Raw genomic sequence first — 25,587 nt, 5'->3', positions numbered from 1 at the left:
GTGCTTTTTAACATCTGACAAACTGGACAGTAAACTGAAGAGTGTGCGGTCAAAATGAAATACAAGAGAAATGCTTTTATTTTAATGCAAAAGTGGTGAGAGCACATTTATTACATCACAATTTTGATAAAACTGATAAATATTAAACATATTTTAAGTGCTATGCTAGAAAGCATCTGATCTAAGTTGAACATTTTTTTCCAAATACCATGGTATTGTGTAAGCTCAGCAAACTATTCAGGGGCCAAGTTAACACAAGTTAACCCTATAGGACAAAAAACCATGGGGGTCTTTTTTGAATGAGAAAAAAGCTAATGTAGGGAAGTGACTGAGCAGCCCTTCCTGCATTTCCTCCACTGAAACATTCAGCCTTTGTTTTGTGTTGGTTTCAGTGTTGGAGAAAAAGTATGAGACTATTAATCTGTGGTTTGCCCTTTATTTTTAAAGCATTCTTTGAGCATCTTCTAATAGTGCTCAAAGACTTCTCCATTTGTTGTCCAGAAATTAGAATGAGCCAGTGTGTGGCTTTAGCTTGAATGCTGGTGGAAAATTTTTAACCTTATTGGAAAATGAGGGAAATCAAAAGGTGTGCATTTCATTTAATAATTGCAGCTTGTTACTTGAGCAACCATGTCTGGTAGAGCCAGAGCCAGAGCAAGGGGAAGGGCCCGTGGCCAGGAGACTGCTACACCTACAGTAGGAGTACCTATGGTGAGTGTTTAAAAGCTTAAGGATTGGATATTTAGATATAGGGAGTGTTGATTCATGCATAGTTTTATATTCCATTGGTTTGAGTTTTCTTTAAAACTTCTTTAAAAAATCATTGGATGGTTAATAAAAATAGCCCACTGAAACTATTCCAGTAAAGCCTTGCACAGCTTTGACTTTGTGCCCAAGAGTCAACACAAGTGTTTTTATTTTCCATTTGTGGGCTTTGATAAGGTGTCCAATAACTCAGGTGACATAAGCTTAATACGAAATGATATTCAGATTTTCAGAGTTACACTTCCTTCTTTGGCTTTCCTCTTTTTTTGTAAAGGATCTTTGTATGTCATCCTCATACCTTCCACAATGTTTTTCCTTCCCTTTTGTTGTCTGGCATGGTTGCTAGTGGCCAAAGGTCAACCCTCAGGGACAGCAAAAGAAGAAGAGGTAGACTGGTTGGATTGGTGGGGAGTGGGTTTAATACCATTGTTTCTGCTGGCTTGTTGGCTACTGCAGGTCTTTCACAAAAGGTTTTCTAGGAGGTTCATTCCTTGTCCAGATTGCTGGCCATATTATTGGAGCGGGTGGGTCTCCATGAGTCCCTCTGCATGAGAGTAGGAAGGAGCCTTCTTGCCAGTTCAGAAACCATAGTATCACAGGCAGCCGTTGGTACTCAAGTCTCCTCACTGTCTCTAAAGATTGGGGCCTGTCTGGAATTTTCAGCAGAGTCTTTTTCACCAAGAACAACCACCTAACCTTTTATAACCTACGAATCTCCCTGTCATGGGCAGTTTTAGGAGTTGAGTCATATCTGGATGCCTCTTTCACCTTGGATATTCATGGTGAGTGGCTAGCATTCTTTTCTAATTGTTATTGAATTATTTAGGTTCAGGCACCTACCTATATGCAAACTGCAGCTCAGCAACCTGAAGCTGAGCCACCAGCTGAAGGAGAACGAATTGGGCGTGGGCGGCAAAAAAGAGGACCTGTTGCACCAAGATCGCAAGGTAAGTGCAGCAGAAGACCACTGTTGTTCAAAAGAGCCTATTGTCTCCATATTATGTTGCTGTTTGGATTAGCATTAGATTTCAAGAAGTTTCAGTTAATTAGCATTTAGCTTTTTCTGTTTTCTGCTGTGATACTGCCTGTTTGGATTTGCTATGAGAAGGAAGATTTACTGCTGAGAGTTTATGAAATGTGGAAATAAAACAAGTTACTTCATTTATTTTACAATATTTATATAATACAAGAGTTAAAATTATAATTTTGCAGTCCTAACCGCATAATCATTTGTGTGCAGTGCTTATATATCTATGCTTCAGTTTCAACATTGTCTGGTACTAGCCCAAGCACTTACTGAAAAACTTCTCCCTTTGCTTCAGGTAGCGTTGGAAGTAGTGTTGGTACTGTAGACTATCTCTAACCTTGTAGTTGTTGTTTAGTCGTGTCCTACTCTTTGTGACCCCATGGACCAGAGCACGCCAGGCACTCCTGTCTTCCACTGCCTCCCACAGTTTGGTCAGACTCATACTGGTAGCTTCGAGAACACTATCCAACCATCTCGTCCTCTGTCTTCCCCTTCTCCTTGTGCCCTCCATCTTTCCCAACATCAGGGTCTTTTCCAGGGAGTCTTCTCTTCTCATGAGGTGGCCAAAGTATTGGAGCCTCAGCTTCAGGATCTGTCCTTCCAGTGAGCACTCAGGGCTGATTTCCTTCAGAATGGATAGGTTTGATCTTCTTGCAGTCCATGGGACTCTAAAGAGTCCCCTCCAGCACCATAATTCAAAAGCATCAATTCTTTGGTGATCAGCCTTCTTTATGGTCCAGCTCTCACTTCCATACATCACTACTGGGAAAACCATAGCTTTAACTATATGGACCTTTGTTGACAAGGTGATGTCTCTGCTTTTTAAGATGTTGTCTAGGTTTGTCATTGCTTTTCTCCCAAGAAGCAGGCGTCTTTTAATTTCATGGCTGCTGTCACCATCTGCAGTGATCATGGAGCCCAAGAAAGTAAAATCTCTCACTGCCTCCATTTCTTCCCCTTCTATTTGCCAGGAGGTGATGGGACCAGTGGCCATGATCTTTGTTTTTTTGATGTTGAGCTTCAAACCATATTTTGCACTCTCCTCTTTCACTCTCATTAAAAGGTTCTTTAATTCCTCCTCATTTTCTGTCATCAAGGTTGTTTCATCAACTCTGGGTTGCCAAGAGATGCAGTGTTAAGATTTAGCTGACTGAAATTTCTTGCTGATGCTGGGGGGGGGGGGGGTAAACAAGTGCGAGTCATGATAGTTCCTCCCAAAATTGCAGAACTTCAGATTTCAGCTGGTTTTCAAGAAATGTCATTGGGAGAAAGAGGTGGACGCCGCAGAGACTTCCATGACCTTGGCGTAAATACTCGTCAATCAATGGCACATGTTAAAGACTCTAAAACAGGTACACGATTCTAAAGCATACGAATGTGTAAATTATAACTACTACGCAATAATAAATAAGGATGCTGTATTCCTTTCTAATTTAGCAGCTGGTCTGTTGAACTCCCAAACCACTATTTAAATTTCCAAGGTGGCAGAGAAAGCTAAATGAAGGCCAGTGTGGGAGGGGGGAGGAAAGGGAGTCCAAGGCTCACCATGCCTGTATTAAATTCTGGTGGGGCTCTTGGAGTTCTGTACTATGACTACTAACTTCTTTGCTAGCAAAAGATGGCTGATAGCAGCTGGATGCCTTTCTTCAGGTGCTTCAGGTACTCTGATAAAATTAAGCACAAACCATTTTCGGCTGACTTCTCGTCCGCAATGGGCCTTGTTCCAATACCACATTGACTACAATCCACAAATGGAAGCCCGGCGTCTTCGTTCAGCTTTGCTGTTTCAGCACGAGGACCTAATTGGGCGGACACATGCTTTTGATGGGACAATTTTGTTCTTGCCAAAGAAACTGGAAAACAAGGTATGGTGGCTCTAAAGTTCTTAAAATCTAATTGTGCCTAACCTTTCTAACACAATAGTCACACTGCATCTTCTACGCTATGTGTGCTTTTCACCTTGGTTCTGAAGTTCAGGGTGGTCATAGCAACAAGCTCAAATGGCTTGAGATGTGTATTCCGTTTGCTGCTGGGTGCTTTATTGGTTTATGCTGTGAACACATTTGCAAACTAGAGAAACCTATGGGCACCACATGTCCACTAAAACCGGGCAAACACTAATAGAATGCTTCTTTGAAGTCTAATTTTGCTGTGAGGTGGGTGAGGAAGGTATCCTGTGGGTACCAGGAAGGGACTCTGTGGGCACAGGCACCAAATTGGCAACAACCACTTTTAAGGGATTGACCTGTGTGTCCCCTTGATGTAAAGCAAAATCTTAAGATATTTAACTTTTCTATTCTCAGGTTTCTGAAGTGTTTAGTCAGACCCGACAAGGAGAGACTGTGAAGATTACAATCACTTTAACCAATGAGCTACCATCTACTTCACCTACATGCCTACAGTTTTACAACATTATTTTTAGAAGGTTGGCTTTCAGTGTTGATTTCCTGTGAAAGAAAGTAATACTAGTGATGGGACAACAGTATGTTTATTTTGCTAGCTCATATTAGTCTTCTGTTTGTGGTGAGCCAGATTTTTTAATGCACTGTAAGTCAGCTAGCTTTATTACTCTGAAATACTCTCCTCCACTGAGTGGAGTGAGTTTTTCCTATTTGCTTCTGTAGGCAGGGCCATACAAAATCACCTAGTTTTTAATCCTGCTCGCCTTATAGTGAGACTGTGTTGAAAGAACCCCTGCTCAGTTGATGCTAGCTTCTTCAGGGCAACATCCTGGATAGTTGCTCTTCAGTGTGCTCCAGGGTGAGAAGGGAGTGGGCTGCTTTAGCTGTCTCTCCATTTTCTGGCAGTAGTGCACTTGACAACCACATGTTTTGTGGATTTTTGGTATTAGTGGCATGCTCCTCAACAAAACTTATTGCTGTTGCCACCTTTGGTAAGGAGAACCTGAGTGTGTGGTTGGAAGGAAATGGTTGTGAGGCTGATGCTAATTGTTGCCTGTGTAAAATCTATATAAATCTGACTTGCCACATAAGAAGCACTTAAACAGAACTGAGGTGTTCTTTTCTATAAATGTTCAAGAGAGACTTGTGGAAAGACCTTAGCCCAAACCATGGCAGAAACTATATTTTAGGTGCTATGCTGTGGATTGGTAGCACTGTTTACTATCTAACCACTCCCAAATATATTTTTTTTCCAGGCTACTGAAAATAATGAATTTGCAGCAAATTGGAAGAAATTATTACAATCCAAGTGACCCAATCAGTATTCCCAAGCACAGGTAATTAAATAGGGCTTAAATGTTTTGGTGCTCTTGTAACAGATTTTCAGGTCAGCCAATTTTTACTCTACTGAACAGCTTATTGTGTCTCATACCTATTTTGGATAATGTCGTAATTTTTTGATAACCTGTACTTAAATTTTATATAGTGTACTTTGCACAGTAATATGTAGCATAGACCAACAGCTGTTTTTGCTTTGTTACGTTTTGTAGATAAGGTCATGTGGTTCCCAACCATTTTGGTACGGTGACCAACAAATCCAAATTGCCTTGGCAAATTGACTTGGGTGACACATTGATTTATTGTCACATGTATTGTGGACCATAGTTCTTCAGCAGCTGTTGGTTTCACACTTACCTCTTATAACTTTTTGTTGTAAGAGGGATGGGATACCTTTGGTGCCTGCACATTAGAAGCAAGATGTAATAGCCACTCAAAACCATAGGTGCCAACTCCCTGAGGCCCAAGTACCCAAAAAATTCCCCATGAAGGGGCCAGGCACCCCCAAATTTTGGTGCCAGGGCCATTCATGCTGCATGGCACCCACACCCCAGGCCGTGGAGCTAGTTGGCACTCCTGCTCAAAACAGTTCTGAGTATCTTGTGAACCACCACTGGATGTGCTGCCAGAGAGCAGTTTCCAAGTGTTAAAATTGAAGATTTAAGTCTTTCTGAAATTAGATTACCAGTATAAATACAGCGTTATAATATGCAAATGAAACTAAGTTCTAAGATATTCATCATACCAGTTAAAGGCAATGATCATTTTGGATTAACTGAAGAAGCCAATGACCCACTTGCAGACTCTGTGACCCACTTGCAGGTTGCATCCCACAGGTTGGGGAACACTGCTGTAGATAATACAGCTTTTTTCATCAGCCTCTTCTGAATAACTCTCATTGCTGATAGTGGAGTAGGTTATTACTCCTCCCATTTGCTGTGCTTCTTGGTCTACAGAGATGAGCTTCTCTTTTCTGCCTGCTTCAAAGCAGTGAGGCTTTCACATTTCCAGCTCTGAACTTTTATGTCCAACATCTGCACATGTACTGTGTGACTCAAGAGCCACTGAGATAGAACTCTTTACTGTTGTGCATGAGATAATTGGTAAGGGTGGAAGTTACTTTTGCAAGGATCTATGGCTAGAGTTAGGTGTGCACTTGTCTTTTATTGTTTACTTGCAACAAAGATAAATGGTCACCATTGCACATGGTGGACTGCATGTTTACTTTTTAGAAATGCATTTCCAAAGGAATGTATTCTTTCAGGTTTTTTCCTATTAGCAGTTAGAAGACAGTGCTGACTGCAAAGATGTGCGTACTGTATGTGGGTCGCAGGATTTTCTATTTGAGCCTATTTAGAAAATTATTTGTGGAAATGTTTGAACATGTCTCTGTTGGAAGCAGGCGAGTGTACCTTCAGGATATGGTGATTATTGGGGCATTTCTCTTTTTTCGAGTGGAAGAATTGCAGACATTCCTGGATGGGATTAACTGTATCTGGATCATTGCCAGTTTGTGTTCAGACATGAGTTTGGGACTGAATCAACATTGGTTCCCCTGATGGATGTTCTTTGAGAAAAGGGCAATGGCCTTTAGTACCACTGTCCATGGTATCCTTTTTGAACAGACTATGTTCAAAATGGGGGCTGGGAGGGTTATTGAGTTGTTGTCGTTTTGATTGTATTTTGATTTTATTTTGTGAGCTGCCCTGAGACCTCTGTGTGCAGGGCAGTATATAAATTCAATAAATAAAATAGGTGAGATGGACATCAGTGGCACTGCTATGGTGGCTCTGTTCCTAACTGCAGGGTTGGGAATGAAGTGTTGCACTGAGAGAGTCCTCTTCAAGGGGCCCTGGTGTTTATGCAGTGGGGTGCAACAGAGCACTATTTTGTCCCCAGTGCTATTCAACATCAATATGAGGCTGTTAGGAGGGGTAATTAGGAGTTTTGGAGCAAGTTATCATTGGATGCTGTAGATATCAGACTATTTCTCATTACATCTGTGTCAGGAGAAGGTTTGCAAGCCCTAGACAGATGCCTAGATCTAGGCCATGGTGGACTGGTTGAGGGTCAGTTAAACAGCTTGGGTCCTGGAAAGATAGACTTTCTGGGTAGCTGGTTACTACGTCCAGGAGTTGGGTCAATTGCCTCTTCTGGATGGTGTGCTTCCTTTAAAGGAGCAGGTATGCAGTCTGAGGGTACTTCTTACCATGTTTCCATCTCTTCCACTAGAGGTCCAAGTGAATTTTGTGGCCTGGAGTGCTTTTTTACCAGCTGCATCTGGTATTCCAGCTGCAGCCATTCCTGGATCTCAACAGCCTGACCATGGTGGGCCATGCAGGGTAACTTCAAGGCTCTATTGTAATTTGGTTTATGTGGGGCTGCTCTTGTATTTCATCAGAGAGCTACAGCTAGAGCATAACAAAACAGCAGGCAAACTGGTTACAGGAGCAGATTACTGGCAACATCTTAGTCCACTGCTGAGTGAGCTGCACTGGTTGCCAGTTTGCTTTTAGGCTGGTTCAAGGGCTTGTGTTAATTCACGAAGCCCTAAACAGCTTAGGCCCAAAGTTCCTTAAGGAACACCTGATCCCTTAATATGTCACCTTTGGCACTTAGAGTGGCTCCTTGTGCCTCTGAGGTTTGATTGGCTTTTAGTGTGCCTTCAGTGGGGCAGATTCTGCCCTGTGGAACTCCTTGCCAGTTGAAGTTGAGCAGGAGTTGTCTCTTCCTTCGTTCATGTACTTTTTGAAAACTGCACTGCACTTTGAATTTTTATTTAAACCAACCAGCATCTGTTGTTGCTGTTTAGTCGTTTAGTCGTGTCCGACTCTTCGTGACCCCATGGACCAGAGCATGCCAGGCACTTCTGTCTTCCACTGTCTCCCGCAGTTTGGTCAGACTCATGTTTGTAGCTTCGAGAACACTGTCCAATCATCTCGTCCTCTGCCGTCCCCTTCTCCTTGTGCCCTCCATCTTTCCCAACATCAGGGTCTTTTCCAGGGAGTCTTCTCTTCTCATGAGGTGGCCAAAGAATTGGAGCCTCAGCTTCAGGATCTGTCCTTCCAGTGAGCACTCAGGGCTAATTTCCTTAAGAATGGATGCGTTTGATCTTCTTGCAGTCCATGGGACTCTCAAGAGTCTCTTCCAGCACCATAATTCAAAAGCATCAATTCTTCGGCGATCAGCCTTCTTTATGGTCCAGCTCTCACTTCCATACATCACTACTGGGAAAACCATGGCTTTAACTATACGGACCTTTGTTGGAAAGGTGAAACCAGCATCTACTGAGGTTTTATTTGTTTTTAATTCTGTCAAAGGCAGGTTTTATTGTGTTTTGTATGTTGCAACCTGCCTTGCCATTTATTTTGAAAGAGGATTATACATTTTCAGATAAAATTTTGAAGATTTAGAATTTCAGAAATAAGGAAAGCATCTTTGACTTCATGACCTTTGGAATTGTGTTTCTTTTTGTTGAGTGGCAGATTCTACAAAGCATGATTGTAACTAAATGAAAAGCTTCTCCTAAAAATTTCCAGTTGTATTCTCAAAGTGTTGGCCTGGTTCCTATGTAAAACCATGCCATAGTTAAACCAGAGTACAGTACATAAACAGATTGTGATCTGTTAATTGTAAACAAACCATACTTGACTTACTGGGCAGGGTTTAATCAAACAAAGCATCACTTGCAAATAAGGCCACTGAATGGCAATTTGTGATATGGCATTCTGTCCTCTGTCCGTATGGCAGGTTGATGATTTGGCCAGGTTTTACAACTTCCATTCTGCAATACGAAACAAGTATCATGTTGTGCACAGATGTGAGCCACAAAGTTCTCAGGAGTGAAACTGTTCTGGATTTTATGTATTCCATGTATGAGCAGGTGGGAGAACAGCGGTTCAGGGAAATATGTGCTAAAGAACTGGTTGGCTTGATTGTTCTTACAAGGTAAGATTTGTTTGATCATTTGCGGGGGCGGGGGGGGGTTACTTATACCTGATCTCACAGAAGGGAATTGTAGCCATGCTTGTAGTACCTGTTGTCTAGATTGTGTATAGAAACAGTTGCTTGCTGTTAATAAATGGATAGTATTGCTTTACTTGGGTTTCCACTGTTCCTACTTATTTTAGCACAGTATATTTGAAAGCAGTGAACAGTTTGCTAAAGAGCACATAGTTGAAAGCACTTAAAAGGGTATTACTGGTCCAAAATCTAAAGTGTTTCTGTTAAAGGAACAAAAATAGTGTTTAGGATGTGCATACATTGCAAGTTGTATTGCTTGCTTCCCTGACTTAGTCTTCTGCCCCCTGAAGGCTTTTAAGCAGAGTTCTGGGAATGTTGACGCAGGGCTGATTGAAGTATATTCTACTGTAAGCAAAAGGCACAAAGTTACTATTACCCTCTGTATGAAAAAAATCTGACTTCAAATAAAGCAACTTAATTTAGTAATTGTAAGGGAATAATGTTTTACCCCTTTGTGGGCACCTTGCTTATACCTGGGATGGAATGTTGACCTGAAATGCTCTTTCTGTCATAAATCTCCCCTATCCTGCTGAATTAATATAAATTCTCCATTCGTAAAAGAGGACTTCCAAGGTGGGCTACCTCCTATTTGCTCCAGGGCTTTTCTGCAAATTTGTCTGCTTGTTGTAGGAGTTTCTCTTCAGAGTTCCTCTCTATTTCAGATTTGGGCAAGTATTTCTGATAGGAGTTTTAAATGTTCTGACAATATCCTTTTTCTCCAGCACTTGGATAAAACAATCAACTGAGAGACGCTTTATTTCAAATTGAGTTGGGGGGCCTGAAAGTATCACCATGTCTCTTTTCCTGTTATGCTAAGGCAGTTTCCTGTCTGATACCGGGTCATTTAGTATTGTTAACAGTTTTTTGTACAATGTTTTATGCTGAAATCTCAAAGGAAGCAAGATTAACAGAACTTTTCAAAACTTTGCCAGATATAACAACAAAACATACCGAGTTGATGACATTGATTGGGATTCCAATCCCCAAGCTTCCTTTAAGAAGGGAGATGGAACTGAAATCAGCTTTATGGACTACTACAAAATGGTATGATACATTGGCTTCCACTGTGTTGAACCTTCTCATTAGCTTTTCTAAAGTTAAGATTTGCAAAAAGTAATTGTGTTTGTCTTTCTTTTTACCAGTTAAATAATACAGTGAACTTAGCTATTTAAAGATATGGATCTTGAACTGTAGGCAAATACTTGCGACCCCAAAGGCATGTCTTTTGCTACTGTTTATGTGAGAATCCAGAAATAATTTTGAGAGGAAAAAAGAGGTGTGGACTTCTATAGTCTCCATATTCAGTAGATTGCCTTGCCTCTATAGAGACCCCACGCCCATTTTCTACCTCCTGTACGGGTGGATCTGTTTCATCTCACTCATCCCCTTGTCTCCCTTTATGTAATTATTGGTGACGTAAAGTATTGGTAGGCTTCCAGTCAGGGTGAAATAACAAATTACAAAAACTATAGGGTTGATACTAAAAATGGCAGCTTGGTGTTCCTGTCTTTGCTCTGAAATGTGTTGTTTCACTGCTCCTGTTCTTTGCCATTGGCTGCCTTTGGCAGATGTGGGGCTCAGTATCATGTTGGGACATGAGATGAGTGAAACTACATTGCAGGGTTGCTGCTTTTTCTTAAGCCCCACTCTGGTCCTTTCCTGTACATCCACAAATGATATATTTTTAATGAATATGCTGAGCATCTCCAGTATTTGCAGAACTTACTTTAGTGGCTGTAGGGAGTTTATTACTATTGTTACAAAAATTGGGTGCTACCCCCCACTCTCTGCTAAGCAGTAGCAAGATTCCAGGGCGTTCCAGGCGCTCACTCAGGGTTTCTGCTCAAGAATTGAAGGTGCAGCAGAGACTGTCATAGCTTTAAGAACTGATTTATTCACATATTTACACCTTCAGTCTGCATAGAGGGAGGCCAGAACGTACAGCATGGTCATCTCAGGCAGGGTTTGTTCCCCATAGCACTGGAGCCAAAGGCATCACTCCCAGCTAGCCTTCAGCCAAGATGGATCTCAATGTTTGTTCTCCAGTCTACCCCACACACCATGCTCAAAACAATCTTTTCTTGTCACCTCACGCCCAGTTACCCTGGCAGTCTTGTCTGCCTGGGCTCAGGTTTCCTATTAGATGGGCTATCAACACCTTTTGTCATATTAACAACTTCTATCCCAGGTGAGGCCCTGACTTGGAAAGAAAGCTTAGTGTTTTTCCTCTGGTCTGCAATCATCCCTTCAATACTCAAATAATCAAAATTCTGCCATTTACTAATTTCTAGCATTTAGGGGGTTCCCCTGAAACTCACAACACTATAGATTGTACAGATACTTTTTGGGTGGTGGCTGTTGTTGTTTTTTACTTGGACTTTATATTCTGCTCCATTCCAGAGGCTCAGGGCAGATCACAATATATTAAAACCAAGCACAGTCCATTGTGTTGGACCTTGCCAGGTGATCTAGTTCCACACATTTTCTGCCATATAGGGCACCCTGCAAAAGGTTACACTGCAAGGCTAGTTTGGGGAGGGAAGAGTTCTTTTTTTAAAATAGGCCTGTTCTATTATTTAAAGGATGTAAAACTAATTTTCTTTTTTTCCATTGTGGCATGCCACTCAGTGGGTCCTAGCATTATGTTCTGTGTTCAGAAGTGTTGCAGCTGCTATCATCTTCTGTTGGCCATATTTATGATATTGTGGAACCTGCATCTCTCCATGTGACACAGCTCCTTCTGACTTCATAGTCAAAAAGTTTTGCAAAACTAAATTCTAGATGATGTGCTTTTAATACAGCAATATAGCCAAGAAATCAAAGACCTGAATCAACCACTTTTGGTGAGTCAGCCGAAGAGGAAGACGGGCCCAGGAGGTGTCATGGCAGGTCCAGCCATACTTGTTCCTGAACTTTGCTACCTTACAGGTATATTACAATTAAAAGTAAGCTTTCTGTCATGTTATCTGCCTCTCAGTATTTTTGTTAATATTCTGGATCAAGACAAATTTTTACTTGGGAGTACAGTCATACCTTGTACTGTTGACACCACTCAGCATAGTTCTGGTAGCTAAACTATGGATGTAGTGCTGATAGGGTCCTTCACATTAACACTCTCACAGGAATCTTACAGTTACATTTGTAGCAGTTGGATAATAAATGAGGTGCTTATGGGGGGGGGGTGCGAGCGCATGGACGCACAGGGAGAACTGAATTTAGTTAACTATTGCCTAGCTGTATATTCGGATAAGAAAGAGTGGCTTCTGTGTTATGGTTACCAGATTTTTTTCAATGAATCTGGGGGCACTTTCTTTCTTTCGAAGCTGAGTAGCAACAGGGAGTCAGTAGTGGGGATGGAGAGGCAAAAGACCCTGGGCCCAAGCACACATGCATATCCAGAGCCTTCCCCGCTGATCTGCCCCCTTCCCCCTTTGTTTTGACAGATCAAGGGAGGCTCAGGAGTCGTGGGCGGGTGAGCGTTGCCCAGGAGGGGCACAAGGCACTGTTTCTCTACCAGGCAAGGTGCAAGGCCCTTCTTTTGCACCCTGTGAAACAAAAATGCACAGAGTTTTTAAAAAACTGGGCAACGGTTGGCCGGCCGCGACTCCCGAGCCTCCCCCGATCAGTCAAAACAAAGGGGGCAGGGGGCAGGAGATCTGTACCGCCTGACGTCCCCGGTTCCCCTTTGGCAGTGGCAGCGGCAGTCAACAGCCTGGAGCCAACCTGGTAGCACAGTTGGCTCTGGCTGGCTTCAGGAGCTGCTCGTTGTGTCCCCATATGTTGTGTCTTTTCGCAACAGTGAGAAGCTCTTGAAGCCAGCCAAAGCCAACTGAGGCTGCCACGTTTCCCGGGGACAGATTTGCAAATCTGGGGACATTCCGGGGACGGAATTTGTCCGGGGACAGATTTGCGAAACCGGGGACATATGGTAGCCCTGTTCTATGTGACATTTTGCCTTAAATAATCTTTTTCATACTTGTAGGCTTAACCGATAAAATGCGAAGTGATTTTACCGTTATGAAAGACTTGTCTGTTCATACAAGACTTGCCCCAGACCAGAGAATGCGTGAAGTTGGAAGGCTCATTGATTACATTAACAAGTACGTTACTTAAATCATATTCAGATAATAGTTGCACAGTGTTGATTTGCTAAGAAACATGAGCCTGCTATTTCCCAGAAAAAGAGATTAGCACAAATAATGTAACTCCAGTGTTTTTATTTTATATATCTAAATAGAGATGATAATGTCCAGAAAGAACTCCATGATTGGGGCTTAAGTTTTGAATCCAACTTGCTTTCCTTTTCGGGACGAGTTGTTCAGTCAGAAAAGATCCATCAAGGAGGGAAAGTGGTAAGTTAACCTTTTACTTCATTTAATGCATTTTAAAATATAGCCAGAACAGATTATTCTCATCAAGCAACATGTGTTGCTCAAGAAAAAATGTTTTAAGACTTGGATTTATGTTCATGCTGGATGATTACTTTGGAATCTTCTCTAATTCAGTTTGACTACAATCCGCAACTTGCAGACTGGTCTAAAGAAACCAGGGGAGTATCTCTAATCAGTGTAAAGCCTTTGGATAACTGGCTGTTAATCTACACACGGAGAAATTATGATGCAGCTAATGCATTAGTACAGAATCTTTTCAAAGTCACACCAGCAATGGGTATACAGATGAACAAGGCAATGATGTAAGTACCATATAAACACTTACAATCTAGAAACTATATTGCTTTATTTCAGAAATTGTACTGTACTAGGATGGTTAAATCAAGAAAATTTGTACTCACAGTAATTTGTCAGAATTTCCAATAAACTACTTTGAAACCACAGGAATGTTCAGGAGAATTTGCAATACCATCTAGAACACCTAATCTTTGTTTTATCTTTCGGCAATTGAGAGTTTCAGTGGAGTCTCTGGGATTCTTAGGCACTGTATGCACTATTAAAATAATAGGGATTCATTGCTATTGAGTTTCTTAAATTGGGATAGGTGCTGTTAAATAAAGTACAGTAAAACGTGGCCTTTTTTGTAGGATTGAAGTAGAGGACAGAACAGAAGCATATTTGAGAACTTTGAAGCAAAAAGTTGATTCAGATACAAAGATGGTATGTATTAAGTGATTTAGAAGATATAATGCTGAAACATGGTGTGGTGGCTGTAGATTCTCTGAATCATGCTGGAAAAAGCTTGAATTGAATTTCCTTTTGTTGGTTTATTTGAAGAAAAGGTGTTATTGGCATTAGAAAATTCCCAAAACCAGTCCACCAGACTTGTCATCCAGGGAGGCTTTTGGGTCTATGTGTGTTGCACCAAGGACTTGAGATGTACAGATTCCTTGTTATCTGGTACAATGTGGGAGCCTAGGATGATAAAGGTTTCCAGACCCATCATCAATGGGCAGGTTACAGAGTGCATTGTTGAGACCTGTCAGTCCATATTTTGGGCTGTGCATGCTGAGCATTCCTGATCATTCCATCCAGTTGTGGAAGGCCACCATTGTGGTCCTCCACATTAGTATGCTGCTGGGAGACATGCAGGTTGGCCAACTGGCCCTAGTTACGTATCACACTGTAGCTTGAGCATGCCAGAAGATAGAAAACTTTTCAATAGTAATTGTGATACATTGAAGTTTTTCTTTCATTTTTTTAAAAAGGTGGTTTGCCTCCTCTCCAGTAACCGTAAAGACAAGTACGATGCAATCAAGAAATACTTGTGTACCGATTGCCCCACTCCAAGCCAATGTGTGCTCGCTCGGACATTGAGTAAACCCCAGACAGTAATGGCCATAGCCACAAAAATTGCTTTACAGATGAACTGTAAAATGGGTGGGGAGCTCTGGAGTGTTGAGATACCAGTAAGTAGTTCTTTTCAAGTATAATTGTTTACTTCATTCCATTTGTTAGCATTGTCAAATAAAAGGTAAAGGTACCCCTGCCCGCACGGGCCAGTCGTGTCCGACTCTAGGGTTGCGCGCTCATCTCGCTCAAGAGGCCGGGAGCCAGCGCTGTCCGGAGACAATTCCGGGTCACGTGGCCAGCGTGACGAAGCGGCATCTGGTGAGCCAGCACCAGCGCCACACACGGAAATGCCGTTTTACCTTCCTACTATAAAGCGGTACCTATTTATCTACTTGCACATTAGGGGTGCTTTCGAACTGCTAGGTGCGCAGGAGCTGGGACCGAACGACGGGAGCTCACCCTGCCGCGGGGATTCGAACCGCCGACCTTGCGATCGGCAAGTCCTAGGCACTGAGGTTTTACCCGCAGCGCCACCCACATCCCTAGCATTGTCAAATACCTACACATAAATACCGAATGTGCTTAGATTGGCTTATGAAGTTTTATTCTTTAACCCAATTTCTTCGTAATCCCACTTGACTCTTCCTGTTAACTTTGTGATCTGTTTAACCTAGCTTCTTGCTTTGTTTCTCTACTATCAGGATAAAAGGGAACTGGGGAGTTGTCCGAAACGGCCCACAGAGTAACAAAGGCTGGAATTGATTTGGGATTGCAGTTTAAAAGCTTGTAGTCCCTAAGTGCTAGCACCATGTGAAAGAGAGAAAAAGGAAGAACTGTAGAAGTGTCTTCTCACCCTTCCCCCTGCCCAAATGCACTTGTTTGCCTTCAAAGCATGCATACCTTAGAACACAGCTCACATTGGCTCAGTATTCGTTCAAAGCTGTGCACATCCATACTAAAAAAACCCTTCAGTTGCTAATAAATACTTTCTTGTAGACTGAATAAGAAGCTTTGGTTTTATGTAGAAACCTTCAAATATGATACTCGCCTTAATGGACTTACGACAGTCACTGTAAACACATCAGCAAATTCTACTATTAGTAGTAGGTGCTACTGGAAGGAATTTTTTTATCTTATTTTATTTATTTTATATCAGTAGATTGAGATTGGGTCAGACTAATGGGAATTTAAGAGGATATCCATCTAGCTAGTACTGTGCCCTTTGAGATCTGAGTATGACTCTTGAATAGCTCCCATAACTATTTAGTGCAAAAGCTAATTTTAATATATTGGAAACTTGGATTTTTGAGTTTGTAGCTCACTCTGTTTTTCTTAATATTTTTCAAGCTGAAACAACTCATGATTGTGGGAATTGACTGTTACCATGACACCACAGCTGGCCGGAGGTCAATTGCAGGATTTGTTGCAAGCCTGAATCAGGGAATGACACGGTAAAAATCTGAAGTTTTGTTTTTTTTAATTGCAGCACTTTGTTTTTTAGTTTTCTTTATGAAAAGGCAATTTATCAGAGAAATCAAAAGTATTACATAAACTTTCTCAGCTGCCTGGCTTGTGCTGCACACACTTTCTACTTTGTAATAAAGTCAAATTCAGTTATCATACAGAGAGAGACTTCAGGTACTTGGCTGCTGTCACAGTAATGACGAGGAAAATTTATTTTGGCTGAAGCATTTTCTTTTCTCACAACAGTTGGTATTCACGCTGTGTCCTTCAAGATCGTGGACAAGAACTTGTAGATGGACTTAAAGTATGCTTGCAAGGTAAACTTAAATATTTAAGAACTTATGTGTGTCATTTTCCCTATTTCTTTTTTTTTAAGGGACTGATGAATTGGTAACCATGGGTCTGATCAGGTTTGCCAAGCTGTTTGTAAAGACCTGCCCAGCCCCATGCCCCAATCTGCTGATGGTGCCTTTAGTGGCACAGTCCACTGCTCTTGAAAGCAGGTCAAAGCACTCCACTCCACACTCAGTGGCAGCTGGGAGTTGTTTATCCTTGTTTCATGCAGTTTTCCTAATGCAAATAAAACTGGGGAGTGGGGTGGGGATGGTGTAAATCAGGCATAGGCAAACTCTGGCCATCCAGATGTTTGGGACTACAATTCCCATCATCCCTAGCTAACAGGACCAGTGGTCGGGGATGATGGGAATTGTCCCAAAAATCTGGAGGGCCAGATTTTGCCTATGCCTGGTGTAAATAAAGGTTATCCTTCTGTTAATAAATGGATACTTTTGAATTCCATTACCTTCACTGGGAGAGAGGAGCATATGTTTTGCCTTGGTATTTAATCTTTGATTGGGTCATGCCCAAATATTTTATAAATTTACACAAATTTGGAGTGCTAAATATATTGGTTTAGATGAAACTTTAAAAGCACTCCTTTAATATTTTTAATTTACCAATTTTTTATTTTGACTAAGTAATAATCGTAAATAGTAAAAATGTGCACCCCACCCAAGACCATTCCATTGTAACTATCCAACTTCCCCAAATTTCAACACCTCTTGTAATGGTTTGAGCCCTTTTCATTGCAACAGTAAAAATTCTACAAACGCTGTCCATACCTTCTCAAAATTATTTCTCCTGCATATTCCCCATCTTACTTTAATGGCACATGTTAATTTATCATTAATAGATATATCCCACACTTCTTTATACCATTCTTCCATTTTATATTCATCTTGCCCCTTCCACTTCCTAGCTATAATAATTCGTGCAGCTGTCAATAAATTTGCAAGCAAGTCCTTCATAGCCTACGAACCTTCCACCCAATGTAAATTGATAATAATGCAACCTCTGAACTTTCAGTCAGCTTTAACCCCATGATTTCTGTTATCTCTTTAAACACCCTTTGCCAAAGAAATGGTACATATTTATAGCCCAACCACATGTGAACATAATTCCCAGTTTCCTGGCATCCCCTCCAACATAACATCAAATATTCCTTGTTTATTTGATTTAATCTGACTGGTGTTAAATACCATCTCCAACCTAATTTATAATTTTCTTTTATTCTTATAGACAACATTTTCAACGTACCTTTCTCCCATATTTCCCCCCAGCTTTGACTATCTATCTGCCCTGTTGTATCCTTTCCCCACACCTCTTTTAATTGATCTTCTTGATCCTTCCATTTCTACTAATATTTTATAAATTAAAAGTACTCCTTTAACCAGACAAATTGTTATATAACAAACTGATTTATAACAAGCTTGCTTATAAAATTCACTTTAATGGGAAGTTGTCTTAGCAGGGTGGACAGTTAATTTATTCCTGTGAAAAAGATAAAGTGCTTCCATTCAAAACACAAGAGTGAAGGAAACCAGTTTTACTAAGCTTGACATTTTGAGGGAGGCGCTATAAACAGACTGCTTTTTTAATTTAATGGCATGTTGGCGGCCAAAGGGAATAACATTAGTAGTAAATTGATGCACTGATGTTTTCTCCTAAAGCTGCTTTAAGGACTTGGTATACCTACAACAACCATATGCCTTCTCGCATTATTGTGTATCGAGATGGTGTTGGAGATGGTCAACTGAAAACCTTGGTTAACTATGAAGTTCCTCAATTTCTGGAGTGCTTGAAAGCTGTTGGGCAGGACTACAAGTAAGTTAAGTGATCCGACATGATCATGTCATGATTAATCACATGCAATGGCTCCATAAAAGGTAAGCTTGGTGATGCCATCTGGCATACCTGAATATCAAATGGGTAAATGAGATGGCTTTATTGAACCACTTCTCCTTGATCTAGCATAGCCTTCCACTACCTGGTAAAAGTGTTTCTGTTGTACTTAATTGCCACCATATTAGAGTAGGTTTCTTAACGTACTGTTTTATTTCAAATTAGTAACTGTATATAAACTTCTTATGTGATCTTCTCAAGTCCCAAACTAACAGTGATAGTGGTGAAGAAGCGTGTGAATACAAGATTCTTTGCTCAGCTTGGTGGAAGACTTCAGAATCCACCTCCTGGCACAGTTATTGATTTGGAAGTTACCAGACCAGAATGGTAAGTTGCAAGTAAACTTTGTGCATATGGAAGATAATTGAGCTGTTGTCTGGATTGCTTTTGCCAAATCCTTGTTAATAACCAGTATTCTTGCTATGGTTCTTGACTGGGAAATAGCCAATTCTTCTGTGGATGCCAGAGGTCTCCAAGTAGGCCGTGTTCTTGCAGTTCAGAGGCAACAAACACCCAGAACTTCAACAGAAGACTTTTCCCTTCTTGTTGCGGATCATTGTTTCTTTTCTCGGCTCAGAACAACATCCTTTCTGGAGTTTCCCTCTCTATTGCTATTCTTTACCTTGTACTTTCCTTCCGTTGCATTCCTTCTCCTTACCCACCTTTGAAAAAACAAAGCAGACAAAGGAAGCATAAGCTTCATTTTAAGCAAGGGGTAGCACTTAGCAGTAGTCATAGCCGGCAGCCAGAATTGTGGGACATTCATTGCCATTTTGAGAACTCGGGGAGCTGGGCAAAGGTCCTTCCTCCCAGTCTGGAGGCTTTTGTCTCGTGTGATGGAATGCCTGCTTCATTCACTGCCTCTTCACCCGTTACACCAAGGCTGAACACTTCCATGGCTGTGGAGGAGCAAAGGCAAGGCCGCACATTATCCCACCATTGCTCCGTGCATGGCAAGTTCCCTCCTCAATTCAGCCACTGCAGAGTTAGGGAGACCCAGCAGCTGCTTTCTTCTGTGGACTCCAGCACAGTGGGCAAGAGAATTGACTTTGTTGATCTATGTGGCCTCCTGTGTGGCCTATTAATCCGTCAGAGGAAAATCTCCTTCCCCCACAATCTCAGCAACTTGTTCCTGGGGCCAAACTGCTTCAGGCTTGCCAGGGAGTCTCAGCCCAGTCTGTTTCTGAACCCACAAGTGAAGCCTTTGGCACAGTTGCCATTACATCAGGTCTTCTTGCCACCACAATCTGCTCTCCATATACAGTATATTTTTCCTTCTGGTCTCCTCCCTGTCTTGCTGTAACAAGTTTGCTATAATTCAGCACACTGCACCTGAACTTTCCCTTCCTCCTTTCATGCCTCAACCTAGTGCTCCTTAGGACCTGCTCCCTGCACTACTGCCTTCTAAATGTACCTTGGATGGCACAAGGGCTCCTGCCCCCTTTCAGGAAGCTAGAGAGCAAGCAGGAGTGAGAGATGCTGCCTCTCTCTCATCCCATGAGACAACTAAGTATTGAGTGATGAGATTCTGGAAGTAATCTGGGATCCTCTGTACATCCACAGTGAAATACAGTTTATTGTAAACAATTGTTACTTCTGTGTGAGAAGGTATCCTTGTATGAATGAATACAATGGATTACTCCTCTGACTTGTATTTACCTTGAGTGGACTTCAGGTGAAGGTGCTAAATCAAAGGGTGCACTTCGGAAGGCACCCAACAATTCTAGATACTTGCTAGATACGCACTGTTTGGTATAGATTAAGCAAAACCTAGGAAAGTGTGTGCATTATTCTTTGTCGGTGGGGTGGGGGGAGAGAGGTCATTCATTATGCCACTTTTCATTCAAATGAATTACAAAGCAGCTTAAACAGTAAATAACCTGAACGTTACAAATACAGAATCATAGAATAACATGTCATCAGTTAAACAATTGCAATCTATAAAACACTACAGTGGTGCCCCGCAAGACGAATGCCTCGCAAGACGGAAAACCCGCTAGACGAAAGGGTTTTCCGTTTTGGAGGTGCTTCGCAAAACGAATTTCCTATGTGCTTGCTTCGCAAGACGAAAATGTCTTGCGAGTTCCTGCGGGGTTTTTTCCCTTTCCCCCCCCTTTTTCCCAAGCCGCTAAACCACTTATAAGCTGATCGGCTAAGCCGCTTAACAGCTGATCGCTAAGCCGCTTATCAGCTGATCGTTAAGCCGCTTATCAGCTGATCGTTAAGCCGCTTAACAGCTGATCGCTAAGCCGCTTATCAGCTAAGCCGCTAATACTGTACTGTAGCGCTAATCCGCTAAACCGCTAATGGGCTTGCTTCGCAAGACGAAAAAACCCGCAAGACGAAGAGACTCGCGGAACGGATTCTTTTCGTCTTGCGAGGCACCACTGTATTAACAAAATGACTAAAAAATAAGTAGAACATCACAATTAAGGCAAATTCATATTATATGATTAACAAATTAATATAGCACTTATAATCTCTAAAACAATATGTTATGTAATGAGTTGAATAGGATCCAAATTGCAGCAGTCTGATTGGTCCTAGAACAATAGGATTCAGAATGCAGCAGTCTGATTGGTCCTAGAACAATGCAGCAGTATGATTGGTTGGCAGGAACCACCCAATCATGCTCCAGATATAAGTGAATCCACAACCTGATTGGCTTACAGTAGAATTCCAGAATTAGCCAGTCATGTGCAGCCCATTGTGTAAATAATGTATATAAAGCAGATACTTTGAGGGGACTTGCATTCATTCCTCCTCACCACTATGAGCTGAATAAAGAGCATGAAATCACTTTGCGACTCTGAGTATATGTCACAATATTAAAAACAGTAGCAAAATGGCAACCAAAAAACAAACTAAGCACTGTTAAATTCATGCACACACATTCCCCATCCCTATGCTTCATAATCTTTCTTTCTGTTCAGCTCATTAAAAGACACACAATGCCTGTGTCAGCTACTCATCTGAAGGTTCCTCACGCTGGAGGTGGGGTGAAACCAACCACACACTGATGGCAAACAGTCTCTCTCCCCTCACAGTTCTTTCCTCTAGAAACAGCTCCCTTACAAAGGCTCTTAAGGCTGGAGGGTAGGACAAGGCAGGTGGAAAAAGCCATTGCCTGATGGCTAGCACAAAGTTTCTCCCCTCATAGCATGTGTTCCTTAACTTGCACTTGTCTGGAATTCCATTCTGAATTGTAATTTTCTTCTATTAAAGGTACGATTTCTTTATTGTGAGTCAGTCTGTGAGAACTGGCAGTGTTGCACCAACCCACTACAATGTAATCTATGATAATAGTGCCCTGAAGCCGGACTACATGCAGAGGCTAACATACAAGCTCTGCCATATGTATTACAACTGGCCAGTAAGTATATGTACAATAAATACACTTCTCTCTCAGCAGATGATATCCTCAAATGAGTTAACTCCTCCCAGGTCCTCTAATAAGCAGGGTTCCTGCAAATCAGGTTCAGAATCTTTGCTCTGGACGCTTGGGGAGGAGTAACTTTCCACTTTTAGTTCTGCTTTGCTCCAGTACATTTGGGAACAGATGTGAGTTCCAACAAAAAGCTTGTTGTGGGCTCCTCTGCCCACAGTCATCCATTTGGGGTAGAAAGAGAATTGGTAATGCAACTTCGTTTTTGTAAGGCTTATTAGCATTTCTGCCTGCTAGTCGATTCCTTAAGAATCAATAAAATTCTGAATGAGGTGGGGTGGGGAGGCAGAAATACGGGGCAGAGGGTATCCAAATTACTAAGTAGACAAGCAAGCTAGCTGAATTTGCTTAAGTGTTCCCTTACCGTGCATGCTGCTTTTGCTTAACACATTAATACAATTTGTCTGTGTCTGAAGCAGAAAACTGGCTTGAAGAAGCCCACCTAACTATAATTGCATCCTATTGAGGTGATTCTTCATGTGTCATAAGACAGTTTCCTTAAAAGCCTGGTAGAATCATTCATGTGGCTCCATTCCATTCTGCTCCTCCCACCCAGTGCAGCTCAAATGAGTCTTGTAATCTAATCTGAACCCAGAGAAAGCAGCATGGGGATCTGCATAGCACGTCAGAGATACATTGATGGCTAAACTGCAGTTTAAGACTAGCTTATTGTGACATGCAAACTAGCTCAGGAATCCTGTTATGGGTGGCTTTGATAGATTGAATGCCACTAATGAGAATGTCTTAAATTCTGTTTACTTGCAGAACCTCACACAAGGGCCATCACAAAATCATATTACCCAGCATCAGTAGTACATTGTAGCCATGAGCATAAATCCATTGGGACCAAACTGCATTTCTCCAGATGGGGCCAAATGACATTTCTCAATAAGAAGGTCCTTTGAAAGTAAAACAATTCTCCAGTCATTCTTTTGAGAGGAGACATGAGAGACTTGGTCCCACCTCTCTGCCACATTCTCAATAGAATATTTATTTAGATTCTTGTTGATTTTTAACTTCTGTTGGTGAGGGCAGCAGAAAGGAGATTTCTGGGTAGATTTCCATTAAGGCGGAATGGAGGAGGCAGCTAAGCTGAATTTGAGATGTACATTTTAATGATAATTGTGCTATCTTAGGCCCTGTCTCTTCATCATATTTGTCCTTTGAAAGTGCAACTTTTAGTTTGTGATGTGCCTAAGAGGAGGGCACCAGCTTGCTGTACCTGCCTCCTGTAATATGTTTGTTTTCTCCATAGGGGGTTATTAGAGTTCCTGCTCCCTGCCAATATGCCCACAAGCTGGCTTTCCTTGTGGGTCAGAGCATACACAGGGAACCTAACTTGTCGCTGTCAGAGAATCTCTATTACTTGTGATCTTACAGGAGAGGATGAAGAACAGTATGGGAAGATAACTTGTATCGTAGACATTTTTCTCCCTTTTAGAGATGTCTTGAATGTGGAGCTTAAAAAAACAAACGATTGTTTCATCATGCTATGCTGTTTCACTTAGTATTATGTCAAACTATTACTTGTGACTTCAGCAAGATGAATTTTTAGTTAGTTTTGTTTGATAAAGTGTACTTGGTTTTTTGAACATGGTTCTTGCTAAAGATCCATATATTTCCATTTCAATAAACTGTTAACACATTAATCTGAATTTATTGGTACTTTTCATTCCGGAGAATGAGTGAACACAGTAAGCTTAAATAGAAGACTAAGTCCTCAATTGTTTCTTCATTAAATAGTAAAGGTAAAGGGACCCCTGACCATTAGGTCCAGTCGTGACCGACTGAGGTTGCGGCTCTCATCTCGCTTTATTGGCTGAGGGAGCCGGCGTACAGCTTCTGGGTCATGTGGCCAGCATGACTAGGCCGCTTCTGGTGAACCAGAGCAGTGCACGGAAACGCTGTTTACCCTCCCGCCGGAGCGGTACCTATTTATCTACTTGCACTTTGACATGCTTTCGAACTGCTAGGTTGGCAGGAGCAGGGACCGAGCAACAGGAGCTCACCCCGTTGTGGGGATACGAACCGCCGACCTTCTGATCGGCAAGTCCTAGGCTCTGTGGTTTAACCCACAGCGCCACCCACGTCCCCATTAAATAATTGGGGTCAATTAAAATATGTAGTGGGCACAAGATTTGTCTTGTATGTGTAGTGTTGGAAAGCCGTCCAACCTGTTTTGGAGCCATTCTGCTTTTAATAGATCCAATTTACATCCAAATAGCAAGTCAGATTGGACAAACAAAAGTTCTGCTCTTCCCCATTGACATATATAATGGAAACTATTAACATCTTTAGATGTTACTGCAGCTATAACTTGATTCTTTTTCATGGAAATTGTAGGCAAAAGAGCCCCCTCCAGAACAGATTTATCCTACCAAGTTGTAGCTGGGCAGGGTGGTTCAGCCTCAGACCAAGTGGGCCACAGCAGTACTTTGACACATGTTATTTAATTATATATAAATATACAATTAATAGTATGAATATTTGTTAAATTTAATACACAAGCTCAGGGTACCTGACAAATTAGTAGATGCAAAGCCCGGAAATGAGGAAAAACCCAGGGATCTTGGGTTAAGTGTGAGATCTTTGGCAAGGGGGAGATTTAAAGAGCCTTATGTCGATCTAAAACCAGGAGCCTATGTTCTTCCCCACTAGGCAGGTTTTTCCACAACCACCTACCTACCCACCCAGATGGCCCCAAATCTCTGCTGCTTCTCCCTACCCCACTGATTCAACTCCTCTGGCCTCCAGGCAGGCCATTGACCTACACACAGCAGAGCCCATGAGGAGCCCAACTAAGCAGCAGCAGCAGCACTGCCAGGTCTCTGTTCCTCCCGGGACTTGGAGGTGGTTCTCACCTAGCCCTTCACTCCCTCCTTTCTGATACTGGTGGGCAGTGGGTAGTGCCAGGTTTAGGGCAGCACAACTGGGTCCCCCACACTGGGCACCAAGCCAAAGGACACCTCAAAATCTGGCAGCACTTGCCGGGCTTTGGGAAAGACACGGTCCTAGAGCCCTCCCACCTCCTTTCCAAATCTGGGAAAGCACCCCAGGAGCCACTTCCAGTTCCCTGCCCTGCCAGGTGCCTTGTGGGCTCCGTGTTGAACAACCTTGTTCCAGGGGATTTATTTCTGAGGTGTTGTGAATGGCAAGGTCAAAGTAAAATAATGCATGTCTACTCTGTAGTAAGCACCATTTAGTTCAATTGATTTATTTCTGCTGTTTCAGCCAGCCAGCCAGCAAACAGCAGCTACTGGCTTAGCTTGTGAGCACTGATTATGTCTGCTTTACCTTTATGCTTAATGTCTGTTTGGAATGCCTACAGTTGGAGGGCAGTAAATAGGTGTGGAGGAAAATGGTCCCCAGCCCTTGATGGGGGGAATTACTTACCTTGACTGTTCGTTTATTGGATGTATACACATGCATCCAGGCTTGCTCCTTCAAGAAAGACTGAAAATGGATTCCTGAGAGACTTGTTTGAATGATTTCATTCATGATTTGGCGGGGAGGGGCATATAGTGTTAGTACTGCTTAAGAGGGCTGGGGTGCTTGGCAATCTGTCTTAAACCAAAATCTCTTGATCAGGCATAGGCAAACTCGGCTCTCCAGATGTCTTGGGACTACAACTCCCATCAT

General features: G+C 42.0%; 1 protein-coding gene across 4 annotated transcripts in view; it reads left to right on the top strand.

Annotated features, from left to right (window-relative positions):
* Positions 1–23,597, top strand: part of PIWIL1 (piwi like RNA-mediated gene silencing 1) — a 29,143-nt gene extending 5,546 nt beyond the window's left edge. For all 4 annotated transcript variants that reach the window (XM_080985117.1, XM_080985116.1, XM_080985119.1 and 1 more), the window contains 20 exons: positions 613–711; positions 1,592–1,712; positions 3,019–3,144; positions 3,443–3,657; positions 4,096–4,217; positions 4,950–5,030; positions 8,782–8,979; positions 9,987–10,098; positions 11,856–11,982; positions 13,037–13,154; positions 13,292–13,406; positions 13,560–13,747; positions 14,093–14,165; positions 14,714–14,914; positions 16,146–16,249; positions 16,509–16,579; positions 18,272–18,425; positions 18,705–18,830; positions 21,729–21,876; positions 23,204–23,597. In XM_080985117.1, the coding sequence (XP_080841243.1) occupies positions 631–711; positions 1,592–1,712; positions 3,019–3,144; positions 3,443–3,657; positions 4,096–4,217; positions 4,950–5,030; positions 8,782–8,979; positions 9,987–10,098; positions 11,856–11,982; positions 13,037–13,154; positions 13,292–13,406; positions 13,560–13,747; positions 14,093–14,165; positions 14,714–14,914; positions 16,146–16,249; positions 16,509–16,579; positions 18,272–18,425; positions 18,705–18,830; positions 21,729–21,876; positions 23,204–23,320 (2,598 nt within the window). In that variant the 5' untranslated portion in view covers positions 613–630 and the 3' untranslated portion in view covers positions 23,321–23,597. The remainder of the gene's footprint in view (positions 1–612; positions 712–1,591; positions 1,713–3,018; positions 3,145–3,442; positions 3,658–4,095; positions 4,218–4,949; positions 5,031–8,781; positions 8,980–9,986; positions 10,099–11,855; positions 11,983–13,036; positions 13,155–13,291; positions 13,407–13,559; positions 13,748–14,092; positions 14,166–14,713; positions 14,915–16,145; positions 16,250–16,508; positions 16,580–18,271; positions 18,426–18,704; positions 18,831–21,728; positions 21,877–23,203) is intronic.
* Positions 23,598–25,587: the final 1,990 nt, after the last annotated feature.

This window comes from Podarcis pityusensis (assembly GCF_964106645.2).
Source record: "Podarcis pityusensis genome assembly, chromosome: 16".
Classification (NCBI taxonomy): Eukaryota; Metazoa; Chordata; class Lepidosauria; order Squamata; family Lacertidae; genus Podarcis; species Podarcis pityusensis.
This window is presented reverse-complemented; position numbering and strand designations above follow the sequence as displayed.